Source organism: Cibotium barometz, chromosome 47 (genome assembly GCF_041138505.1).
Source record: "Cibotium barometz isolate CiBa-2024 chromosome 47, ASM4113850v1, whole genome shotgun sequence".
Taxonomy (NCBI): domain Eukaryota; kingdom Viridiplantae; phylum Streptophyta; class Polypodiopsida; order Cyatheales; family Cibotiaceae; genus Cibotium; species Cibotium barometz.
The window spans coordinates 20,481,341-20,497,936 of NC_141092.1; the positions used below are offsets into that span (position 1 = coordinate 20,481,341).

Genomic DNA, 16,596 nt, shown 5'->3' on the forward strand with positions numbered 1-16,596 from the left:
TTCCACCTCTCCTCCCTCGCGGTTTGGACTGGCGCGTTGTTTATATACCTCTTTCCCCAGAAAAGAGTTCGCTTGCACCACGTCCACTTTTTGAACTGACTCCAGGCCGGGATATGGTTCACCAAGTCTGCGATCCAAGTTCGCAGTCCCGAGTACTTGGTGAAGCCCCTGACTCTCTGCCCTGCACAATAGGCAGAGACAGGGGGAAGTTTGAGCTCTCTATGCAGGGCCGACGCGGCAACAGAAGTTGACTTGGCAGACTTACCCACTATCCACCGCATCCCCGTCGCGATTAAGCTCTCAATCGGATTGAGCTTGCGCATATCGTGGGCCCCCAAAATTTCTGCCCCATAAATCGCGACCGGGAAGATGCAGGCCTTAAGAAAGGCCAGTCTACTCCACATCGGAATCTTTCGTGAACACAACAGGTGTTTGTGCAAATATAGAGTTTTACGTGCTGCATCAATCCGGTCTTTGATAATGGTCTCAATTGAGATCTCATTATCAACCAGAATACCAAGGTATCTATATTTCGCGACTACTTCGATTCCTTGAGATCCAATTCGAGGCCCGAATCTCTCAAGCTCATCAAGGTCGCCATAAAACACGGTCGCCTTACACTTATCTGTTCCGCACTTCATGTCCCACGTCAGCGCCCAGTCGTCAAGTCTATCGAGGCTAGCCTGGAGTTTCTATTTAAACTTTGCCAACAGGACGAGATCGTCTGCAAAGAGAAGTCCCTGGAGGCCCGGTACTGAGACCCCCAGGTTACTAGCGCCTTCGCTCAATATATCGTTGATGTATATATTGAAGAGCGTGGGCGAGGCGGGGCATCCTTGGCGGACCCCCCCGCGCGATGGGAACATCCTCGGTCAGACGTTCCCCTACCCGCACTCGTACCTTAGACGATTTATATAGGGCTTTGAAGAAGTGCCTCTTTGCCTCACCTGCCAAAAACCAAGTGTATGCATCCCCTGATAGCAGTCGTGATGCCACACGGATCCAGTGTTTTTGAGATACTTTGTTCATGGCGAGATAATCCTCTGTCTCACGGATCCACCTTGTCACCACAAGCGAATCTCTTTGCCCTGTATACTTCTCCGGGGGTAACGGTTTGTACTTTTCGTATTCCTCATATGATGACTCTGAGCCCCTCCTGTCATTCCGTCTTCGGTGTTGCCGTCTGGGAGGGGACCTCGACCTCATCTGTCTTGGTGGCGATGAAGGTCGGTTGCCATCCTTCTTGTGTAGTTGATCTACTAAGGAAGCTAACATGCCTTCTAGCCGGTTCAGTCTGTCATTTTGGTGATCCTACCAGCTCGACCCTGGATCCCTTGGGTCATCCATTTGGTGTTCTCGAGTGTTTATTGCTCTTGCCTCGAGACGTCTGTTGTGGCTTTCATGCCGAATCCAAGCTGCTACTTCGGCGTCAAGTTCTACCTGTCTTTCTTGCGTTGCTTCCTTCTCAATTCTCGCAACTTCTTCCGTGTCCAGATAGCCACCTTTCGTGGTCTTCCCCTTTGGCATAAGTCTTTATCAAACTCACCGCCGCGATACGGCGTTTCCTGCTCTGATACCAAGTGTCACGGAGCGGTGATCTCGGGTCGCGTTCTGGGCGCGAGTTTCCGCTCGGGACTAGAAAATCCAGTACAAAAGTGAAAACAAAGAGTACTTGCTGAATATTGCACACCAAGACCTATAGCTCGTCTCGAAGAGGACGACGAGCTGGTCGTTTTGAGTACTAGAACTTCGAAATCGGACTCCGTATGAAAGAGTTATGACCAAAAACGTACAACCGGCAATGAAAAAACGGTGTCACCCAAATGCGAGCTTCCAACCCAAAACTTGTATTGATAAAATACCGACACGCGATGAGATTACAATGGGATCACAAGAGTGATGAGAGAAAATAACTTGCGGGTATCCGAGGCACGGGATCTGCCCACAAGCCGTTATGTATCTAAATGAAGGTAGGAGAGGTCGGGGGCTAGGTCACATTACTCCACCTCAAAGTACTCCCATATAGATGCAAAGAATTCTGGGGGTCCAAGCATACCTCGAAAGCACCATGTGAGGCAGGATAGAAATCCCAAAAATCCCATGCCTCATAGGCTACCCTTCAAGCCTCCAAAATTGGATGTTGGAGCGTCATCGTAGGCCATAATTGCGCTCTCTCTCTCTCTCTGTCTCTCGTTTCGCCTGGTTAATTTTTGCGCCATTCCATCAACACGATCGACTATTTCAGCGCCCGCTAAAAGTCCTAAAAACTAGGCTCTTTCTCCTGTCGTTAGGACTAGATCGCTTGTTTTTTGCAGTATGAGACTGTTCGGGGCTTCTCCCTACAACCATCATCACTACCATGGCACCAGTAATTTCCCTATCCATTTTCCTACGTTAAATATACAATCTTACATCTTGTTCAGCTCTTGTTCTCTCTTTGGTAGTGGCCACTCATCTGCTAGTAGACGGCGACCTCTTACGCTTCGTTCCACCATAGCCACCAACAGAGTGGTTGTTTTCAGAGCAGCTCGATCTTTTGGTTCGGAACCAGAACCTGACCGTGAAGGCCAGAATTCAGCCAATAGGCCAGTGAAAAAGCAGGAGAGTTCTTCATCATCATCAGGAGGCAACCCATCACCATCCGGAGGAAACGGTCTCAACCCATCACCACCAGGAGGCAATGGTGGAAACCAATCATCATCAGGAGGTAATGGAGCCAACCCATCATCAGCATCATCAAAAGGAAATGGAGCCAATCTGTCATCATCAGGAGGCAATGGATCCAACCCATCGTCATCAGGAGACAATGGCGCTAACCCATCATCATCTGGAGGCAATGGAGCCAACCCATCTTCATCAAACTGCAATGGAGCCAATCCATCATCTTCAAAAAGCAATGGAGCCAACCTATTGTTATTCAAAAACAATGAAACCAACAACATGATAACACTTACAGGTAATCAACTCCATCCAAGCCCTTTTGCCAGTTGCAAACTTATAAATCACATCCCTAAGGGGATTAAAGCTGCGAGTGAAGTTGTTGAAGGATGGAAAATCATCCAAAGGTTACAAGCAACCCCACCATTTGAGGGAGCATTGCTTGCCGGGTTTGGAGCAGGCAGCGGGGTTATGATGGGTCTCAAGGCTGCTAAACTCCTTGCAAAGGTGTTGAAGGTCTCAGAGAAAATCATTGCATCACTTCATTCTTGTAACCCTATTCTTAAAAGACAAGCTGGTGGTGCTATTGTTGAGAAAAGAATCCAAGAGAAGCTTACTTCCATTGCCAAAGGGTTTAATGCATTTTATGGAGCCATTAAGGTTGTGCAGATTTCTAAAGGTTTTGAAAGTCAGCCACAAGCAGCCAAGCTGCCGGTCTGGAACTCCTTCTTGAATGGTTATCAATTGTCTAAGAGTTTTCTTAGCATTTTGGATGCAGTACTTGGAAAGAAAGTCGGGGTTTTTACAGCTGCAGGAAAAGGGTTCCTGGTTATGAAAAAAACTGTTGGAGGTGTTGGTATCATAGTAAAAGCAGCTTTTCTTTCCAAGGAAATACTTATAGCAGTGCTAAAAAAGCTTGCAATTTCTGGAGGAACCATAGCAGCAGCATTTGGAGCAGATTTTCATGGAAAACACAGACAATCACCCATCGATAGGTCTCACCGAAACAAATCAAAGAGAATGTTATGTATGACACTCAATGAGGGTACCTTGAGTCCTTTACTATTAGCACTACTTCCTGGCAGTCCAGCAAGCAACCAGAGCTTCTCCTCGTTTATCTTTTTGGTCAAGCCCTTCATTGAAGCTTCCCAAAATGCATGTGTAAATTTTTTGGAAGAAGATGACCTGTTTAGTATTTTCTCTCTTGCTATCCCTATGCCATCCAGTGAGATTCTTGGGCTTGTATGTACATCTCATCATACTTTACCTCAAGATAGTCCACAATTTATCTGATGCTGACTTTTACATTATCTTTCTAACCCAATTTTTATTCGAGAGTGACTGTAGCTTTTGTGTATGTTGCTTTGGGTTTTCTTTAAAGATGGTGTGTACTTTGTCATGTGCAAGAACGTGAGCTTATGAGCATAGTTGTGCATATGCACAACACCACCAATATGCTTTACTGTCTGTATGCATCTGATGATTGGGTCATGCTACTTATATAATCTGTGACAAACGCTACTCACTTGATGTAGTGTTTGTCATAAATTTTATAACTAGCATGTCCAAGCAATTACAGTTGATTTACCAAGGATGAGTTCTTCTATTCTATAGCAGTCAGCACTAGTGGCCTGGAGCCAATTCAAAATGATGGATGGGCCAGTAGAGATCTTTGCATTTCTGTATGATGTTGTGGGCTTCATTTGAGTACTGGGTAGAAAACTGCTCGAGGTTAACTGATATTCTTAGACCTCAGCTGCCCATTTTGAGGCTGTGGGGGCTGACTGTATTCTGCAGCCACAAACTGGTCAGTTGTGCTGCCAAGTCAAGTCTTCAGGTCATCAACAGTTTCCAACAATTTTATGCAGATGTAGGAGACCATGAGCTCATTTGCAGCTTCTAACCACACGTGGAAGAAGCTAAAATCGAAGTATCTGGCTCAACTGCTAGCTGATTGCGCTCCGCGCAACCTGCCCCTCCCCCCTCTTGTCCCCCGCGCTCTTCCTCCTGTGTTTCCCTTCTGCTGCTCCCTGTGTCTCTCCCTCTCCCCATTGTCTTCAGCCCATGCTGCCCTCCCATGTCTAGCTCCAATGCGTTTACTTGGCCTTCCTCTTGTTTCCCATAGTCACATGAAAATGCGTTTCATCCCTTCGAAAAATGGGACGAAACACATTGGCCGAAATGCTGTTTCGCCCATTTTAGCCCCTCCCTCTCCCCCCCACCAAATCTTTGTGCCCGCTGCCCGTGGTGCCTGGCGGTTGCACCCAAAGTATCTGTTGATCTGCCCATTGCTGTGGACAGCTTGTGTGCACCATGACCATAAGCCCAAGTCAAATCATGATCAACTTCACTTCCAATTTCAAGTAACTGCACACCCAAGTGCTTGAGTTCTTAGCTAGAGTCCGATTTTTTACTTTTTCCCTCAATTTCACCTTAAATTGCAAATCCCAATCCCTCCTCCATCATGGCTCTACACAAATCCCCTAATCAACTTTAAACTTAGGAATGTGCATTGTGTCTTGATTCTTGAATCTATCTGTTTCTATGTTATATAATATAGACTTAACTGGATTATGTGACTTGTATTAGTTACCATATGTTTATATTACAAGTGTCACTTGGAAACTTGTCCGATTCATCTAAAAGGATGAAACGAAACCTTTCGAAACAACAAAACAGACGAAACATTTCTTGTCTACTATGACCCTCTCTTTCTTGCTCTTGTGTTTGTCTTCTCTGGCCTTCTCCTCGCCTTCTTCTCTTGTTTTCTTTTCCTGCTTCCTAAGGTAGTTGTGAGTGACTTCCCTCTTCGAAAGACTTCATGGCAACTGCGTCATCTTCCCAACCAAGATGCCTTCAATCCTTTCTCTAATGTCGACCTTGAGCTCTTGTCCTTGTGCATGGCCTCTTTGGAGGCCACCACCTTGGTCTGCAAGTTTGTTGATAGCAGACCTGCTTGGTGGCCAGATTTAAGTTGGCTGCTCGCATAGTTGTCTACAGCACTCTATGGAGAGTCTCTACCCTACTTTACTTTCCTCCATAAAAGCATGCTCTCGTGGTGATCGGAAATGCCACAGCTATATATACACTTGCGTGCCTAGAGAGCACTGGGGACCATTACACAGAGATAGGCGAGCCGACAGATAAGGACCCTCACACGCCGTAAGAGGCGTGCATATGAGGAGGCACAGTATTGGGATATATACCACCTACTCATCATGAGCAGAGATACAGCCACTGCATGGTGCAGGATGAGAGAGCCTTGCCCTCGTACCCCGATTGAGGATCCACACACATGGCACACATATGCAAAGAGCCTCTACCATATCCCTCAGCAACCGCCCATACCACAGCCACAGGAGCCCCGCCCTACCACCTCTACTTTCTTTACCGTCTAGATGGTAGAGAGAGCTATCCGCCCGTTACAGCATGGGAGATCGGCTGACCACACAGGTATACAGAGTGAGCATCTTATTTATGCAGCTGACACACTGGCACCCTTTGTTGCTCACCTCTTTAATAGGACACTAGTGGAGGGCCTACCAGTTGAGTGGACTATGCACACCATCGTGCCTCTCCACAAAGCGGGAGACATGCTAGACCCCAGCAACTACAGGACTATCATGATTGATCATACATTGGCCAAACTTTTTGGCGCAGTGCTCGAGGCAGAGTTGAGCTCATATGCAGAGGAGGAGGGACTGAGAGCACTAGGACAGGCTGGATTCCGACGAGCTTTCTCCACTATTGACCATATATTCACTCTGAGATGTCTGATTGATCAGGCTAGGGCGCAGGAGAGGAGATTATACTGCTACTTTGTGGATTTCCGCAAAGCATTTGACACGGTGCCACGAGAGAGACTCTTCCAGTGCCTCCAGTCATTGGGAACCATCAGAGATGGTTTGGGGCATCTATGCTTTATATGAGCAGGTCCTCGAGCGCATACGATGCCCCGGGGGGCTATCTGATGTTATTGCTAGCACCATAGGTGTGAAGCAAGGATGCCCACTCTCTCTTACACTATTTGGGCTATACATCGATGAGGTGGCTGACTTCATTGTTCACGATGGTGGGGACGGGGTAGACATCTCAGGTACCACAATCCACATTATGCTATATGCAAATGATATTATTTTGGTCTCTAAGTCACGGATGGGACTACAGCATCATCTCCATGCACTCGATGACTTCTGCACACAGAGGGGACTTACAGTGAACCTTGGGAAAACCAAGGTCATGATTTTCCACACCTCAGGGCCGGATCTTCACACTAGCAGAAGGATAGGTATAGGTGGTAGACTCATATGTGTACTTGGGGATTACATTTGCGACTCCGCCAGGAAGATTTACTATGGCACAGGCAGCCAGGGATAACTCACACGAGGGTATGCAGCTCTGGCCATGCTAGAGAGAGTGTCACCAGGCACACTTCCAGCAGGAGCCCTGCACAAAGGGGTGGTTGTTTGACACACACCCCTGCTTTGGCGTATGCTGCAGCAGTATGGGCACCTGGGCTCGCCACCTCCACATGGTCTCCGATAGAGAGGCCTCAGATTCTCATGCTCTCACGAATGATCCGCAGCAAACCCTCCGTCCCACATGACATTGTTCGGGCGGAGTTTGCTGCACCTCCTATGCTAGTAGAGGCCCTCTTCCAGACGATCTGCTTCATACAAAGGATCAGAGATATGCCATCAGATCGACTCTCACATTCAGCTTTTGAGGCGTCCAGGCAACTCGCAGAGAGTGGAGATAGGAGATCATGGTATTCACAGATGATATAGTGGCGCACTCAGCATGGTCTCAACATAGATCATCTACCACCTTTCCAGTATGATATACATGCATCACACATCCAGCTCTCTCACAGTGAGAGGAACAAAGTCCTTCGGCACGATTGATGGCAGCGATACACTCAAGAGACTTGGATTACACCTAGTCAGCCTCTACCGCCGAAGAAGCACCTTCGGGGTAACTCTTTGTGTCCGATCCAATCTCCAAGGGACCTGGCTGGTCCTATGCTCAGGTGCCCCATGATACATGAGGTCGGGCCCCCAACATGTGGCCACTGGGTAAATGGATCAAGGGGTTCTAGACCAAAGGTTGCCGAAGCTATCTGCCCTAAGGGCTGGCTTGAGGTGATCCCAAGCTCAAAGTAAGCTAGCTGCAAATCTGTCCTCAAAAGCTGGACTAAAACCGCGGGCGCTCATCTCTGTGAAAAGCCATTTGGTACTCTGTGACCAAGGGCCCCCTAGACTTGGGGTGCGGGGTGAAATCTGGGCCAAGAGGAAGTCCTTCTAGGGCTCACCACCACTGGGAAGGAGTCCTAACGATCAGCTTGCCCAGTAGGGCATGGCTCTGAATAGTAGGGTCAATGAGGCATAGCCCCCCTCTACGATGTGGCTGAATGATCACTCTCCATGCCACCTTGGCCTTGGCTAGCCTCCTGTCATTGCCGACCCATAAGCTCGCCACCACCACTCTACTTGCTAGGGGCAGCCTCGTAGACCTCCAGTATAAAATCTTCTTCCAAATACTTAGAAGAAGAGGGGCGAATTGTTGCTAAAGAGAGATGTAAATGCCCACCTGGCAACCAAGATAGTGAACTGGAGTGCCCCTTGGGATCCACTAGAAAGCCTCAATTGGGCGCGAAGTCGGGGCAGGTGTAGAGCCTACCCAAAAACCACACGATTTGTGCTAGTTCATCTGTGCTCCTGATGTACGGCAAAAAAACCTCGATTGCCTCCGAAAATCTCTAGAGATTCCCCACATCTCTGGAAAGGAAAGCTGCTGTGCCATCTGCAAACTCTGAGTCAAGCAGCTCCTCCTGCGTGCGGAGGGGTAGACACAATTCCTGAAGTCCGGTCTCCTGGGTTGAGAGAAAACTACTCATGGCCTCGGTGACGAATAGGAAGAGGTAAGGTGCCAAAGGACAGCCTTGCCGTATCGAGCGGGAAAGGGGGAACCTGTCGCCACACGGGCTCCTTGAATGAGAACGTGGCTGTGCGAAGCTCAGTAAAGTCTTGAGACTCCACGAATCCACTCCAGGGGGAATCCCATCCACCACATTGTGTCCTCCACAAAGCTCCAATCCACCCTATCATAAGCTTTCTCAAAGTCTAGGAGTAGCACTGTGAGGTCCTGCTGCCGCATCCTAGCCGAAGCTGTCGCCTCCTAGAAGATGTTGTTCAGAATGCTCCGATCCTGAACAAAGCTGGTCTGAGTGTAAAGCTTTTATAGCTTAATTAACATGATTAAAGACTTGATTAATGAACATAAGACAAACGCTGCAAGGAAAGACTAAATGATTGCATTGAGACAGGGGCCTTTCTTAAATAGAGGCCGAAAAGGTACAATTGAAGAGGTACATCTTTGTAAAGGGGTGTGTCTTTAATGAATAGGCATGTTCTTTGATAGTGACCTGTGTGCAAGGGTGTGACCCTTCACAGGTGTCTTTACAGTTAATGAGAGATTAAGGAGTAATTAGGGAGAGATTAAGAGAGTTAGTCACAATCGTGACACTCCCTCCCACTTAAAATAAGACTCCGGCTAAGAAGAGATAGTTGTCTTTGAAAGAATTCCCGAAGAAGTTTTGGATATACCTGTAAGTCTTCATCACTTTGCTAAGTAGAGTCAGAATCATCAAGATCTCTCCATTTAACCAAAAATTCTGTAGTGAGCTTATGTCGTGTTTCTTTCTATCTGACATCAAGAATTGTCTCTGGAATTCAGAGAATGTGTTCATCTTCGATTTCTGGAACATAATCCAAAACATCTAAAATTGGAAAATCACCGTCCACAAACTTCTTGAGCCAAGAAATATTGAAAGTTGGATGAATTCTACCCCAAGAAGGTGGTAATTCCAACTTAGTTCTTCTTAATAATACGAAAGGGTCCATAATATCTTGGACGAAGCTTTCGAAAGATTGATTTCACTGTCTTGTATCGATGAGGGGCAATATATAATAATACCAAGTCTCCTTCTTGAAATTCAATAATGTGACGACGATGCTTATTAGCTGTGCGCTGATATTGCTCTTGTACGTTGACCATCTTATCCTTAATCTGTAATAGAATATCTTGCATCTCTTGAATAAGTTGGTCTGCTAAAGCCACTTTATGTTGAAGAACAAAGTTGGCAGGAACAAGGGGAGTATGGCCATAAGCTGCTTGAAAAGGTGTCATTCCAATAGCTAAATGATAAGAATTATTATAAGCAAATTCCACCAAAGGGAAATATTCTTCCCATGAAGCTAATCGTCGAGACTGAACATAATGATGCAGTATTTCTTCCAGAATCTGAATAACTCGTTCCGTTTGTCCAGCTGTCTGTGGATGATAAGCAGAGCTAAAGAGTAATCTCGTACCAAGAGACTTGAATATCGAAGTTCAAAAATGTCCTGTAAACTTTGGATCTATATCAAAAACTATAGATTTTGGCAACCCATGAAGTTTGAAGATATACTATATGAACAGTATTGCAATATCCGAAGCCTGGGCTGCTTTTTTGCACGGAATGAAATGTGCCATCTTAGAAAAATCTGTCAACCACCACAAGAATCTGTGTATTGCCTTTAGAAGAACGTGGCAATGAAGTGATAAAATCTAGACTAATACTTTCCCAGCGTTCATTAGGAACTGGAAGTGGTTGAAGAAGACCAGTTGGAACTTGTCTGCTAGCTTTCATACGTTGGTACGAAAGACATGCTGTGACAAACTTAATAACATCTTGCTTCATTTGAGGCCAATAGTATGTAGTAGTCAAAAGACGATATGTCTTGTTGATGCTTGGGTGTGTAGCATAAGTGACCTCGTGATGTTCTTTCACCAAAACTCTTCGAACATGAGTATCATGAGGTACACAAATACGATCCTGATAATATAATAAACCATCCACCAATGTATATGCTCCATAAATCTTCAATTCAGAAGGAGTTGCATTGTGAGAATTGAGAATTTGAAATGCATTTCCAAAATCACGATCCTTTGAATAACGATTCTTGAAACTTTGAGGTATATCCATTTCAACTGTAGAAATAGCCAAGACCGAACCTGGCGGCATATGACTGAGAGTATCTGCAACCACATTGGTAAGACTAGGAACATACTCAATTGTCATATGAAAATTGGCTAAGAATTCGACCAACACGCTTGCCTAGCATTCATAACTAGCTGCGTGAAGATAAAGAATGATGATCTGTTTTCACCACTGAATCCGCACCAAGGTGATAATGTTTCCATGCACGATAGGCATGAACAAAAGCCAAAGATTCCTTGTCATATACTGGGTATCTTACTTGAATTGCAGAGTGCTTATGACTGTCAAATGCAATAGCACGTCCTTGTTGCATCAAGACGGCACGAGTGGCAATATCGGAAGCATCCGTATAAACATCAAAGGGGAGAGTAGGGTCAAGAATAGCCATGACAGGAGTTGTGGTCAAAGCTGTCTTTAAACTTTCAAAAGCTTGAGTTGCGGCTTCAGTCCACTTGAATGCAGGAGCGGACTTTAAAAGTTCTGTGAGAGGAGTAGCTATTTCTGAAAATCGATGAACCTTTATGTGATAGAACTTGGCAAGTCCCAAGAAAGAATGAACATCATGGATGTTTGTGGGAGTTGGCCAATTGACAATAACCTGTATTTTCTTCAGATCCACAGAAATACCGTCTGTTGAAACAACATGTCCGAGATACTCCAAGGATGTCTTGAAGAATTCACTTTTGCCTGGATTAATGTAAAGAGCATTGTCACGAAGCACCTGAAACGATCTTAAGATGTGCCTTGTGTTCTCTTCCATATTACGACTGAACACCAGGATGTTGTCAAGATAGATAATAATGAACTAACCCGAATGGCATGATCGGGTACTCATAATGACCATATTTTGTGCGAAAAGCTGTCTTATATTCATCACCTTCGCGAATGCGAATCTAATGAGATCCAGACTTAAGATCAATTTTGGAGAAGACCTTTGCATGGAGCAATTGATCAAACAATTCATCAATGCGCGGAAGAGGATACTTATTCTTGATAGTCAACTTATTAAGGACGCGATAGTCGATGCAAAGGTGCATAGACTTATCCTTCTTTTTCACCAAGAGTACTGGAGCTCCAAAAGGGCTTTTGCTTGGTCGAATATGTCCTTTCTCCAAAAGTTCAGTAAGTTGTCGCTGTATCTCCTGAGATTCCGTAAAAGAAACTCGATATGGAGCACGAGTAGGGGAAGCACTGCCAGGAAGGAGATCAATAGCATGGTCAACTGGTCGTCGAGGTGGGAGAACTGCGGGAAGCTCCTGAGGAAAAAGATCCAAGTATGGAGCAAAGAAAGATTGCTTGAGGTACATCATCTTCGTATCCATATCCTCGGGAGGATCTTTGGCTGAATAGACAATTAAAAGTGCTGAGGGACAACCACTCTTGCGGACCCACCGTTTTGCTTGAAGAGTTGAAAGGGTTGGTGTAGAGGGTTGGTCTCTGATGCCTTTGAGTGCCACAAGCTTATCATTTTGAGCAAATTGTATGGAATGGTTCCGGAAACTGATGAGGGGATCATATTGGTACAACCATTCTTGACCAAGAATCATATCATAATGTGCCAAAGACATGACTTGGAAATCCAATTTGTCACGAGTGTTGAATTCGAAAGGAGAGGTGTTTGGCAACGATGTTACACAAGGATGTGGAACCATTGGCAAGCTCTACTTCATAAATAACAGCACTTTGAGAAGTCCAAATCTTTAATCTCTGGGTTAAGGTGGTTCCCACAAAATTATGAGAACACCCACTATCTATGAGCACATGAATGGGGTGATTGGAAATAGAACCTTGAAGAACCAAAACCTGAGTAGACCGCTGGGGTAACAGTGAAGAGGAAGATTGAGATGTGGCGGTAGCTGTGATCACCGAAGCATGTGCAATAGCATGCACGCTTTCCTTTGTCAGCAACTAGGGGTCTCTCCTCGGAAGTGGAGGGTTCAGCATTAGAATTCTGTCGATGGGTTGGTCTTTTGGGGCAGTCAAACCAACGATGAGGTCCATTGCAAATTGTGCACAATCCTGTCTTTTGTTGATCCCGTACAGAAGGAACAGTGGAAGGACAAGGATTGTGAGATTGGTCACATCCTTGGTCCCGTCCATGACCCGAATTGTGTATTTGGAAGGACTGAGGACATCGGGACTGAAAAGAGGATGATCCTTCTGGTCGGCGAGGTTGTTAAGAATTATTCCATTGGGGATTAGGCCGGGAGGTAGAAGTGTCAGAAGATTCTTTTCGGTTGTCTCGGTTCATACGAGATCCATTGGCTTTTTGAAAGGCATTAGCTTGACCAGAAGAGGCCGAATTGTCTGCAACGCACTTAGCGTAACGTATGGCATCGACAAGATCAACAGGATTATATTTCTGAACATCAGCACATAGTGTGGGGTTAAGACCTTCAACGAAGGCATGGAGTTCATCCACTGGGGACAAGGAGTCGATATCCAATATCAAGTTGGTGAACTGGGAGATATAGAGGCCAAGGAACCATTTTGGTCCAAATGGCGTAAGCGAGCATGGGCTGGGAAATCCGCATTGGCAGGTATGAACTGCTTACGGAGGACCCGCTCGAATTTTTCCCACATTGTAACCGATTTTCCGGCGTACTGTTGTCATTGCCACCACAATAAAGCAGTGTCTTTGAGGAGGGCACCGCAAAAATCACCTTTTTGGAATCAGAAAGGGTCATGGTTTCAAAGTATAACCGTAGTTTGTAGAGCCATTGGTCTAAGATGCACTTATTGCACTGACCACCATAAGATTCAGGGGGTTTAATTTCCAATTTCTTTGTTTTACTGGCTTGTAAAAGACGATACAGATTTTTAAGGTCATCGCCTTCTACCTCGGAAGGAATGATGTCTTCATCTGCTGGTACTGTTGCTGAAGCATCTGCTGCTGATACTGAACTTGTTTGGGAGTGGCGGTTCGTGTGGAGCTGTTGGATTTGTGAAGCCAAGGATGCCATGGACTCCTGGAGTTGCTATTGGAACTGCTGCTGATGAGAGAAGATGCTGTTGGAGCCGGTGTGTCAACAGGTTCTGCCATGAGAGAAGATGCTGATGTAGAGGTTGCAGGGTGACGAGGCTCTGGGGTTTTGCTGCTGCTAATGCGCCATTGGGCTCTAGTAAGAACCATCGGCTAGAGGGTACGGCATCTGTAAATCCAATGAGGAGAGGCTACGTGTTGGTGAAGCGGCTATGGACCATCCAGTATAATGAGGGCGATCCTCTGGGACTAGGCTCGCACGAGAGTCTGCTATTGGAGAAGAAGGTATAGGAGTAGGGGCAGCTGCTGGTGTCAAAGCTGTATAATTTGGTGGAGGGGGGCGCACCGTGAACGAAGATGGATAAATGTTCTCAGAATAGGTGCAATATTCATGAAAAATGATGCTGCACTCGGGAAGGGTAGCGCCCAAATAAGGATGATGCCTAAGTATAAAACAGTAATGATCTAGATCCTGTGCGAAAGTACGAACACGGATCACCCACACATCGAACTCTCGGAGGTGAGAAGTCGGTGTGGCCATCTAAACACGGTAATGAGTGGGTTGTAAGGAGGGGGGCACACTCATTGGAACAGGGGCAGAGACTGGTGGAGAAACACGGGTAGGAGAGGGCACTATGGACTGTGAGGGTGTATCTTGTAAATAACTGAGTTCATAGGTTTCCTCTGCCATAAGCTATCGGAGAAGAGGGTAATGTGAGTCCACGTGATCTGGGAGGTGCTCTTAAACCCGTAAAAAGTGATATTGGCCCTTGATGAGTGGAGAGCACGCAAAAGAATGAAGTGACGTGTTTTCGATGTTCTAATGCGCCACATTATGTGAGATTTTAATGCCCAAGAAAATGGAAAAATCACACTTGGAAAATGTTGCCATAAATGATGTTGTTGTAGGAGAAGCACCAGGGAGAAGGTTGTCGTCAATCATACGAGAGTCCTCAAAGGGGAGCGGTTGGTCCAAGCAGAGAGAGTGGACATCAAGAAGCACACTCAAGGCGAAGGGTTGAGGTGGGCTGGAGCCATCAAGGAGGAGGCGGCTGCAAGTTGGTGCACGCGGAAAGAGGCACGAACAGGTGGTGCCCGTTGTGGCTCACGGATGGGTTTTTTTTTTTTTTTTGGTGTATGCGTGGCAATTTACACCTTAGGCCCTTAACGTTTTTTGTTTGTGTTGTGTTTTTTTAAAATAAAAAAAACATCCACTCGTCGTGTGACTCTCAAACGGGCAGCTGGCTGGAGCGAACCCACGAAGGGGTGTGGCTACTCGATGGAGGGGTAGGAGGGGTGCCTTTCCATGAAGGGGTACCGGATGAAGAGGTAAGCTCCCTTATTGATAGGCTACATGCTATCTTGCCTCTGTTCAAGAATTTTCTGCATATGGCTGGCCCGGCATTAATCAGCAAAAATTGGGAGTTTGGGGCTGAATTTAATGGGGCATTCTCTCCTGCTCTTCCATTCAATACTTGCTACACCCAATTTTAGGGTTTGGGCTGACCGATTTTAGGATTAAGGTTAGGATTGATTTTAGGGTTAGTGTTTGGGCATGTCATAGGGCAAAAAAAAGTTTGCTTTGATACCACTGTAAAGCTTTTATAGCTTAATTAACATGATTAATGAACATAAGACAAACGCTGCAAGAAAAGACTGAATGATTGCATTGAGACAGGGGCCTTTCTTAAATAGAGGCCAAAAAGGTACAATTGAAGAGGCACATCCCTGTGAAGGGGTGTGTCTTTAATGAATAGGCATGTCCTTTAATAGTGACCCGTGTACAAGGGTGTGACCCTTCACAGGTGTCTTTACAGTTAATGAGAGATTAAGGAGTAATTAGGGAGAGATTAAGAGAGAGAGTCACAATCGTGACACAGAGTGTCATGAATCAAGTCCGGGAGAAAGGGCCGAAGTCTCCTGCTTATGGCCTTGGCCAAGATCTTATAGGCAGTCTCTAGAAGAGTGATGGGTCTCCACTGTCGGGTCTCCAATCTGTCACCACCCTCCTTAGGAATCACGTGTATCAAACCCTCTGAGAGCCTCTCTGGCATGGCACCTGTGAGCATAATCTCATTGAAGGCAGCTTGAAGGCCGCCTTTTATGAGGTCCCAGTGATGAAGAAAAGTCTAGAGAGGTTGGGGCCGGTGCTTCTCCTATCCAATCGTGAGAAGCTAAGGCTCCCAAGGCTGTGCCCAAACTCTAGAAGATGCCAAGGTTCCTGTTCCCTAAGTACCAATATCATCTTCTCCCAGGCAGAGTACTCTGCTCCTGAGATTGTGGCCGTGCCTCCTCCAAGTCTGTCCTCTTCTGCCTCTATCATGTTGAAGTCACCACCCATGCACCAAAAGTCAGCTTGGGGAAGGGCCTGCCGGACTGTGCTCCAAAAGAGGGCTCTACCTGCAATGACGTTTGGGGCATAAACTTTGAGGAAGCCAACGCTCTCCTCTCCAATCAAAATGGTAACCCACTGTGCTCGCCTCGAGACTATGACTCTTGAGCCTATCACTGTTGGCAAAAGCTGCTCACTAACAGAAATACAAACTCCTCCCTACGTCCCTGAAGGGCCAAAGGATGGAGACTAGAAAGTATCTCTCTTGCCTGGGAAAATCTTCCCACATTGGCGGGTGCGCCCCTCAGAGAGGTGATGCTCCCGGAGGAAAAGAATGTGGATAGGTACCCCCACTATGGCTCTCTGAAGCTCTCCTCTGAGGACGCCTCGTCTCTGAAAGCACTGAGGCCCCCTAAACCCTGTATGTTGCACGAGACTATACATATCAATCTCTGTGTGAGGCAGAACTAGCAGAACTGCATTCCACTCGAAGAGTCTTGGGCGAGGGTTTAAGCGCGGAATAATCACAATCCGTCTTAGGGCGAAGGCGCACCAAGTGGGCGTGGATCTTGTCCTCCATGT

General features: G+C 46.3%; 1 protein-coding gene across 1 annotated transcript; it reads left to right on the forward strand.

Moving 5' to 3' along the window:
- The first annotated feature begins 2,094 nt into the window (after positions 1-2,094).
- LOC147611492 (uncharacterized) lies at positions 2,095-3,993 on the forward strand. Its single transcript, XM_086784592.1, has one exon. The coding sequence runs from the start codon at positions 2,317-2,319 to the stop codon at positions 3,949-3,951; it is 1,635 nt and encodes a 544-aa protein (XP_086640718.1). The 5' UTR covers positions 2,095-2,316; the 3' UTR covers positions 3,952-3,993.
- The last annotated feature ends 12,603 nt before the right edge of the window (positions 3,994-16,596 follow it).

Bases quoted from the DNA above. Each gene is read 5' to 3' on its own strand.
- LOC147611492 (XM_086784592.1), top strand. From the start codon at position 2,317: ATGAGACTGTTCGGGGCTTCTCCCTACAACCATCATCACTACCATGGC.